Source organism: Lolium perenne, chromosome 7 (assembly GCF_019359855.2).
Source record: "Lolium perenne isolate Kyuss_39 chromosome 7, Kyuss_2.0, whole genome shotgun sequence".
NCBI lineage: Eukaryota > Viridiplantae > Streptophyta > Magnoliopsida > Poales > Poaceae > Lolium > Lolium perenne.
The window spans coordinates 299,460,081-299,469,663 of record NC_067250.2 but is presented as its reverse complement, the minus strand read 5'-3'; the positions used below and the strand labels follow the sequence as shown (position 1 = coordinate 299,469,663).

The following is a 9,583-nucleotide window of genomic DNA, read 5'->3' as shown; positions in this document are numbered from 1 at the left end:
GATCTGAAGCCAACAATAGATATCAGGGTACATGGTTGCTTGCTTCTTATAGTCTAACACAGCAAATCTAAAAAGTAATTAACATAGACTAAGCACACATAGATGTAGATTGAAAACTTCCGAATAAATCTCTTTGTTCCAGGACAAACTAATCGAGAATGACACATCATCTAATTAAGTACTCCGTATCATATAATAAAAAATGCTCTAACGTGAATCACGGCAGCTTGTTGGCCACGAGGTCTGAGACAGCAGAGGGGCAATCCCTCTTGAGCTGCGCAAACCCATCTGTTGCGACGAATGCTTCGAAATTACCAGGAGAAGTGAGGAACTTGATGCACGCCGTCCTCAGCAAGGAACAATGGTGTCGCTCGGCCAACGCTAGAGTGTCAGCCACGGAGCCCATGTCGACGTGCCGGGACAATACCTCCTCGCAGATGAGTTTGAGCTCTTCCAGCTCGTACCTGTCCGCCGCGACGAGCATCCTCTCCGCCACAGTTGCCGACTCGAGCGCCGGAGGCGAATCCGTGTAGATGAACTGGAGCATGGCCTTGAACACTTGGGCATCCATGTCGTTTACCCGTAGTAAGGTCGCACCGTCGCCGGTTGTGGATGCGAGCAAGAGATCCGCCTTGAGGACGGGTGACCGGGCCTCGAGCATCCACCGGTGCGCCGGGAACGTCTCCCCACCGACCTCGATCTTTACGTCCACCTGCTGCTTGTTCCAGATGGCTTCCTCGAGCTGCCCACGCAAGTCGAACGGCGGCGCTGGCCCCGCAACAAGTGTAGATTCTGGCGGCGCGGCAGCCTCTACCTCTACGTGGTGGTCTGCAGTATGCGGATCGGTGACGGTGACGTCGCACAGGACGGTGAGGCAGTCGTCCCTGAGATGCTTCTCCTTATCCAGATCCGCGTGCTTGATGAAGTCTCTCCAGCCCCAGTTGAGGCCGTTCTCCGTGAAGTTGTACTCTGCTAAGGATCGACTGCGAATTGGCTTTGAGTTCACGTCGGGTAGTATACTCATCTCGAACTTGGCCGTGGTATCCCCCGTGTCTTCGTGGCTGGCATGCTCGAGGAAGAGCGAGACGGAGCCCTCGTGCGCCTTCAAGCAGCCGTTTGGGTAGCACAAAAGCCGCCAGTCGTGGCCGCCGACTCTAAACGTGCCTGATCTGATCGACTGGCCGTTGGCCATCTTCTTGCTGATGCTGGTGTACTCGTTGATCCGGAGCAGGTGGGAGCAGGTCGCCGTCGCGGTGATGGTGGAAGCGGTGAGGTGCTGCCGGCCGGCGCCGCGCAGGGTGGACAGGAACGCCGACACAGACATGGTGGCAGATCGGAGCGCGTATTTCCGGCCAGGAAGGAGATCACGATCGACAACCTCGCGCGCGCGGCTTGCAGATGGCGGCGCGCGGTATATCAGAAGGACAGGCCGGAGGTGCACGCGTTTACGTGTTACGTATGGCTATTTCAAACGACACCTACGGAGAGATAGAGATATGATTGTCTTGTGTTGGCACGGGAACCGATAGCCTATAGATATTTTTCCAAAAAAAAAATACCCCATAGATATGCAACAGATCGAGTAGATCGTATTGTCTCAGAATTGGATGTAACCTTTTTTTTTCGTATGTAGCATTCTCAAAAATGCGACATAGTTTTGCAAGTTCGTGGAAGAAATCTTTGCTCGCTAATACTGAAATATTGAAAATAACCTAAATCGCCAGGGCTTTATGGGTATTGAGAACAGAAATCTTTACTATTAAATTGCAATAGGTGAATACAGATCTATTACGTCATACCTTACCTACATATATAATCTTTACTATTAAATCCGGATCCGACCGTACCTTGTACGTCGTCTGTGCAAGTTTTATGTTTACATCCCTGTGATGAGCGGCTTGAGCCTACCAACCGGATCGATTGTTCCGTGTGAAGAGAGACCACACAGCGCCCTCCCGATCGCCCCTGCACCCTACCTCCGCCGTGCAGATCTCGCCTATCGGCTCCTAAGTTTTCCGGTGCCGCGCCCACACCGTACGTCCGTACTAGCGCGACTGAACTGGCACTGTCCGTTCTGCCGCCACCACCTCTGGTCCGCCCATCGCACCTCCGGCTTCTCCTGCACCTGTAGCATCAAGCACGACCCCGAACCGAAATCCGCTATAGTCGTCGCCAGTCAGCAGCTCTCCTGCTCCCCTACACGTCCCGCAAAAGCGGCAGGCGAGACACCACACACCGCCGGCCGCAGCCGATGTGATCGCATGCTGTGCTGAACTCATGCTTGTTCAGCTCTCTGAACTGCCTGATTATGGCTGCCGAACAGCACGTTGTTATTTAGTTCCTTTTGTATTTTCAATTGGTAGATCTACCGAACTACACCACGTGTTCTCCTCCCCTCTCGTTCTTCAACGATGCCGATCGCAGGAGCTCCGATCTAGCGCGATAGTCTAGCTATTGCATTAGCAATGAGTGACGTTACAGCAATTTGGAAGTTCATGTTAGGAATTTTAGTCTGTACACATGTGGAGTCCAGTGGTTTCCAAAAACATTTCATTTTTTTCTGAATTATTAGAGAGTGCAACAGAAGATAATGCATGCAGTTCAGACTGCACATTGCCATCCACAATACCCTTCTTAATTGTTGCTTGTGCACTGAGAAATTACAGAATACTTGATTATACAATAGATTATAGCTTAGTGTTTCATCCAATAGAGAGTCGAATCAAAGGCAAATAGTCTACTCTACCTGACAACCTCTTCATGAGGATAAGCTGATTAATTGAATCGACGATTAATTGAGTAAAGCTAAAGCTGCTTAGAAATTGCACTCATATGTACCTAATCATTAGTATTTCCAAGTTATTATGATTCCTTCTATAATGTCAAATTTTATGTGGAAAAACTAAAATTTGACAATTAGCTCGTATTACACTTGTAAGCAAATATCATTGAACATCGGCCATCTTTAATAGAGCATGTGCATTCGTAAGAGATCTCCGTAATAGTTTCAAGATGTCATTCATCAAATTAATTTTGTGCTGCTAATATTATGATTTCGTAGCGAAGCACGGGTAGTGTGCTAGTTTGCTTTCAAATCTCTGAGAGCAATGGAGGTTGCAACCACCGCTGAGAAATAAAATTCAGAGCGCGAATATAGCTCGTATCCATCTAACCGCTAGCCGAAATGACAGGACTAGATCAATCCTATTCGAAAAGCAAGGCAGTTAGTTGAGCTAGTTGAGCACCAGTGGTTCGCGGTAAATACTATCGATCATCAATCCACAAATGGAAAAGATGCTTACCTAGATGGAATCCATGCATTATATCCCTCTGATTCCACCCAATCTTCTCCGCGGTATATGGGCATAGGATGTACACCAGTCGGTGTTGCATACTGTGCCGCGACAGGGGTAGATCTAGCGGAGGCGGAGGCGGAATAGGCTCCACAGCCTAGGGGCGGGCTGGCTCAGGGGTGGAGGATGAAATAAGGTAGGAGGGCACGCCGACGGGGGAGCGGATGAACGGTGAGGGATCTGTTCCAGGCTCGTGGGAGGGGAATGCTTTGGGTGAGCGAGAGATGGACGGTCCGATGTGTCTCCATGCGGCCCCACCCTTCACCACGTAATGGACAATGCAGGACAAGTCCCAACGTGGCCCACCTAGGAAAAGTTTAGTGGCTGGAGAAAAGTGAGTATAACTAAGGAACTAAGGGCACCAAAATATAAATCCCTTAATTAAACTCGGGCATTTAATGCCTTTTATCTGAAATGGAGGCAAGAGCTGTTGAAACCTTAGATGCTATAATCATCCCAACCAGGGTACAAATTTGAGTGAGCACGAAAATACTTCCAATATTGAACACCTTAATGAACAAGAAATTTGCATCAAAGAATGCTCAAAGAAGTCGTCTCTTATGTTTATGTCACATTAACTATGTTATGTTTATTTTTTCAGGTTAGGATAGAGACTTGGAGATGGTAAGAATGTGCGGGAGACTTGGAGAGAAGAAGAAAGCTCTTTTTATGGTAGTCAATGTTGAGGAAATCGCTTATCGGTTTCAACTCGGTCGGTTGGCGATTAGTGATTATTAGAAAAATTGGTCAACTAATTGGCTGACTAATCAGTTAATCAGCCGATAAGTGAGTTAATATGCTAATCGATGACCCACTGAGTAGCGACTAATCGGTCAATTAATCGTTGAATCAGCCGTTTTTTAAAAGTGATTCGTTGTTCTAGTGCTTCTGCTCAAGACTTTATTAGCTTGTTAGTTTCTCTCTTTTTTTGTTAGAAAACCTAATTTGGTTGAGAACTAAGATTTTGTTGGTTTTCTAAAACTTGGATCGGGCGTATGCATATAAGTCAAATAAACTACGTGTGCTACTTATCTATAAAAGTGAAAATTTTCATTAGCCCCCGACCCGTATAAAGTCGGGACCGGCCCTGGACGCGGCAGCAACCCTCTGCCTTGGGGACATGTGGCGGCGTGCTTGGACGGCGGCGGATCAGCTGGTTCAATCAAAGAGCTTTCCATATCTTATAGACATGGGCGAAAGAGCTGATTTGGATGAAAGGCCAGCAATAGTATTTGTGTTGCATAAGGGTGCCGTGCCTTGTATGTTGCTTCGCTAAGTTTTATTCCTTTTTAGGGTAATGGGGGGGGGGGGGGGGGGGCACGTGTTCAGCACTCGTACACCCTTTTAAAAAATATTTACAAAAATAGAAGTATATAAAAATTTATGGGAGAAATTTTCAAAAAATCTTTAAAGTGAAGCTCATTAACAAATGTATGGAAGAAGTCGTACACCAGAGCCCGTATCCAAGAGTTTAATTGTTGAGCATGCTTGCTCTCGATTCCATACTCAACCAGTGAAGCTCATTAACGAAGATGGCCTTCCACCTCAAGAATGATGGTCTCTGGGATTTTTTTTTTTTTTTGAACAACTTATATTCCACAGGATGCCAAAATCATAATCTCCATTGAGAATGGCACAACCAACTTATCTTTGATGTATTGTATTCGTTGTGTTCACTTGGTAAGACTCTTTGATTAGTACTTTGTAATACTAGTAAAATTAGTTGTGTGCATTAATCCATGCAGATCAGGTCAGGGTTCTCTCCTTTCGACAAAAACTATGATTCTTCATTTAAACACACATACATTGGACAGCACAGAACTGAATCTTTCGAAATTAAATTGTTGAGCTTGGGAGTTTTGCTCACACATAAAAAAAACATGAAACATATTGTATGTAAGGCCTTCTCTCTATGGATTAAGAACGATGTGAGTTCTATTGGTGCAGCAAACAGATGAACATAGAGCACGACAATCTGAGTCCTAGGCGGCACAAGCATACAGGATATGAACCCATCCACTGCTTTTAAACACGTAGAAGATAGAACAAGACAGCATGTATATGTGTCACCACGGTCATCTAGTTTATTAGGCGAAGCAGTTGAGGCCGAGGCAACTGGTCAGGAAGCTCCTCAGCCACGTCCTACCCTTCTGCAATGCATTAAACAAGACGATTAGGCCTGATCATGTACATCCCTGAAGTGTGCAACGACCATAAATCAACTTTTTGTGCTGTAAACTTGCTGAAGTAAATTGCATACCCGTCGCATGGACTTGCTGCAGAGCATTTCTTGCGGGACCTTGTACAGGTCGTCGTCAAGAGCTTTGACCACCGTGAAGGAGAAGGGTTCTTCCATCGCTACGTGGGGCTCAGTGTTAGCGTCCCAGGCTTGCCTCACCTTGTGCTGCTGCTTCCCCATGGCGACGACGCCATTGTCGTCGTACCAAGTTCCGACCTGCAACAGGAGCACTAATGCATGAAGCCTCACAGATTTTATACAGCAAGACTGTTGTTTTACCTCGCAATTTAGTAGTACCTGTTTATGTGATTTGTGCGCCGTGACGGCAGGGTCGAAGCACTGATTGACGGCCGCCGTCCAGCCATCACCGTCGTCATTGCTGTGGTCGTTGTTCCACTGTCCGAACGCCGGGATGCGCCTGCGGCGACCTGCCCTAGCTCTCTGCACACATACGCGTCGCTGTTGTCAAGATCGAGACCACGAAGAGCTAGCAGCCTAGCACGGCGGTGTGGTGTGCTTGGCAAGGTATACAAGGTGGGCCCCACACAAAAGCTAGAGCCTTTGCAGCATGGGTCCAATGCACTGGTCGGCAGTCGGCAGTCGGCAGTAGTCACAGGACTGCTGAGCATTGACCCTGGTTGACTAAAGAGCTTGGAGTATGCTCCAAGCCTACCACTACGAGTGATTTTAGCTTCGAGAGCAAGGATCCACTGGATTCTAGATGGAGAAGTGGCAGTGTTAAACCCGATACTGTTAATTACTCCATCTGTCCTAAAATGTAAGTCGTCTAAGCTTTAGTTAAAAGTTAACATATTTTAAGTTTGATCAAATTTATACGTAAAAATATAAACATTAACAATGCCAAATCAATATCAATAGATTCACCAGAAAGTATAGTTTCTCAAAATGTCCATTTGATATTGTATATATCCATATGTTTACTTATAAACTTGCTTAAACTTAGAAGATGTTGACTTTTGGCTAAATCTTATACGCCTTACATTTAGAAATAGAGGGAGTAGTAATGAAGCTAAGGTAGAGAGATCTATCAGAAAAACGTACATGCCACGACCAGACAGTAAGAATTTGAAGAGAATGCTAATTTCATTAGTACTAGGTGTAACTTGTAAGAGAGATCTTAAATACAGACATGCAGTAGAAGACATGACTGCACGAATGGAAATCCTACATGTGCACAAAAAACTTGCACAGAACGGAAGGAAATAATTTCTAGTTAGCTCAAATTTATACCTTGTGGAGGGGTTGTTTCTGTACGGGAAAGGGGATCTGCATCGTCGCAGACTCGAAGCGCTGGGTGAGCACCGACCAGTCGTCGTCGCCGTGGTCATAGTTCCATTCCCCGAACGCCGGTATCCCCCGCCGGTACTGCATAATCCCCCTCACATCCTGCGAAATAGATTGGACACATATCAGCACATATCGCTCAGCCATTGCAAATGAACGCAACAGCAGTTCTTGATACTCAGGGAATTAACCAAACCTGATCCATTGGAAGGCCTTGGCTAGTACTACGTAGTAAGTAGTAACAGTGAGATCCAGGTGACTTGCTCGGCTTGGTAAGCACACAAGAGTAAGTCTCCAAGTAGTGGAAGAGAGGTATTGACTCGGGGAGGCGGTGGTGTGCGGTTGGGTAAATTTATAGGGAAGAGTGTTGTGTGCTCAGTAAGGAAGACAGCAGTGTCTGAGGGGAGAAACTTGGGGCGGGAGGCAAGCCGAGGGTGCGCTAGCTGGCTGTGACCGTGTGCTTTCTCATCGGGCTGATGCCTCATCCATCATTCTTGGACGACGCACATCTTCTTCTCATTTTTTATATGTAACTGTGATGGTGTGCCTTACTAGTGGTCGGTCTGTCCTTAACGATTGCATCAATACCCATATCCAACCCGTCCTCGCATCTCCAGCGAGCGGTACACCTTTTCCACAGCGAAACTTCTATACGTACGACATGTTTGTCATACGTATAGAAGTTTCGCGTTGAAGGCTTGGCGTTACCAACGAGGAGTAACAACAAAAAAACTAGACAAACTATCATAAGATATTTCAGTGTATTCGACTTAGCAGAAAGTTTTGGAGAGCCCCCGCGTCGTCCCGCTCGGGCGACTCGGGTGGCGAAACCCTAGCCGCCAGGCTCGCCCCCTCCCCCTCCGCCTCCCCTCCCCTTCGCCGCCGCCGGAGCGCTCCGGCGGGCAAAGCTCGTGCGGCTGTGGGCGGCGGCGGGGAGCTCGTCTCGCGCGTCGCGGCGGGGGCAGCGCTCGGCTCGGCGGCGGCGTCTTACGGTCCTCGGCGGCGGGAGCCGCGGGGGCGGGCCGGGGTCGGCGCGGCCAGATCCGGCGCGGACGCGGGCGGCGGCGGCCCCGGGAAGGCGGTCTGCGGCGCTCCCTTGCGCGCGCAGCGAGCTTTGGCGGCGGGCGGGCCGCTGCGGCGGTTGTTGGGGGCCGCCCGGCGGCCACGGTGGCGCGGCGGCGGCGGGCGAAGGCTGCGTGCGGCGGTGGGCGTCTTCTTGGGTGCGGCGGCGGCCGGAAGGCGCGCCGGTTTGCCCGAGCCGGGCCGCTTCGGGGCCTTCGCGGGCCCGGACGGGGCTGCGCCGCTGCTCGTGTCGGGTGGAGGTGGAGGGGGTGCCCGCGGCCGGCATGCTCTGCCGGAGTTGGGGATGCCGGGGCGGCGGCCCCGGGTGCGCGTCGTCGCCTCGCCGTCTGCGGCGTCTGGACTGCGCGTGGGTGGTTGGCGGCCGGGCGGTGCCTCGACGCAGTGGTTGCGTGGAGGTCCATGGAGCTGGTGGGTGCCTCGGCGCGGCGGTCGCGTAGTGGTGGCCCCAGTTTTGCGGCGTCCCGGCGGTTGTGCCACCTGCCGGCCATGGTAGAGGTGTGCCTTGGTGGATGGAAGGCGACGCGGCGGCGCCGCTTCTCTGGTGGTCGGGGTGCTGGCTGGCTCCCCGAGGCGAGCGACGAGTCGACTTGAGGTGTCTGCTCTGCTGCTGCGCTTGGAGGCCGGAGCGGCGGCTCCGGGACGTGGAGGTTTTCTCGCTTCCGCCCGGCCGTGCGGGCGGCAGGGCACGACTGCGTGAAGCACCGTCGCAGGTTTGGCTTCGTGTGGTGGCGGCGGGCTGGAATGCATGCATGCCTTTTCCTTCGCCTTCGTGGACAGGCTTCAACGACTTGGGTTTGGGTGAACTCCGCGCGAAAGCACCGCATCCACTTCGGTTGGTGCCGGCGATGTCGGCGTCCTCGGACGTCGCTTCCCTCGTTGGAGGCATTGTCGAGGAGCTCCTTCACCCCCCCTGTCGTGCGAAGTCTCAGGCTCTCCGGGTGAAAACCTGAGCTTTGGCTTTCGCTAGAGCGGGCATCGTCGGCGCCATCGTCGTCTCCCCCTTGGGGGCGGTGCCTTGGAGGTCTGGTACTCCGCTGGGCAAGGTTTGGCATGCTTTGCATGGCAGCTGCTTCGTCGGCTAGGTGGGTGCGCGGTCTCGGGACCGGTGTGGAAGTCGGAGCGGCGGCTCCGGTGCTTTGGGTCTTCGAGCGTCGTCTCTTCTTGCTTGGGCTGAAGTGTCGTCGGCTCGTAGCGTGCGCGGCCTCGGGGCCGGTGTGTTGTGTTTGGGCGGTTCTCGCTAGTGTGCGCGGTCTCGGGACCGGTGTGGACGTCGGAGCGGCGGCTCCGGGTGCTTCTGTTTTGAGCGTTGACACTTCTTGCTACGGCGGGAGTGTTGTCGGCTCGTGTGGTGCGCGGCCTCGGGGTCGGTGTGTGGTGTTTGGGTTGTACGGTTTTCGGCCAGTTTCCCTTATAAACTGGCCAAATTTCCCTCTTCTTAATGAATAGGCAGTGCTCCTGCCGGTTGCTCCAAAAAAAAAAAATTCAGTGTATTCCCAAATAAGTGAACAAACACATTCAAATATGCCTGCATACATGTATTTTCAAGAAAAAACTAAAACATCTTATAATAGTGAGCACAGGGAGTACCATTTGAACCATCTGA

The 9,583-nt window shown here is 50.8% G+C and overlaps 2 protein-coding genes across 2 annotated transcripts; both read right to left on the bottom strand.

Annotated features, from left to right (window-relative positions):
- Window positions 1–217: 217 nt before the first annotated feature.
- LOC127315130 (BTB/POZ and MATH domain-containing protein 2-like) lies at window positions 218–1,596 on the bottom strand. Its single transcript, XM_051345650.2, has one exon. It carries the CDS (start codon window positions 1,322–1,324, stop codon window positions 218–220), a length of 1,107 nt encoding a protein of 368 aa, XP_051201610.1. The 5' UTR covers window positions 1,325–1,596.
- Window positions 1,597–5,193: 3,597 nt separating this feature from the next.
- Window positions 5,194–7,415, bottom strand: LOC127314912 (uncharacterized). Its single transcript, XM_051345460.2, has 5 exons — window positions 7,094–7,415; window positions 6,844–6,999; window positions 5,890–6,033; window positions 5,614–5,808; window positions 5,194–5,503 (listed from the first exon to the last, which is right to left on the bottom strand). The coding sequence occupies exons 1-5, from the start codon at window positions 7,100–7,102 to the stop codon at window positions 5,441–5,443; spliced, it is 567 nt and encodes a 188-aa protein (XP_051201420.1). The 5' UTR covers window positions 7,103–7,415; the 3' UTR covers window positions 5,194–5,440.
- Window positions 7,416–9,583: the final 2,168 nt, after the last annotated feature.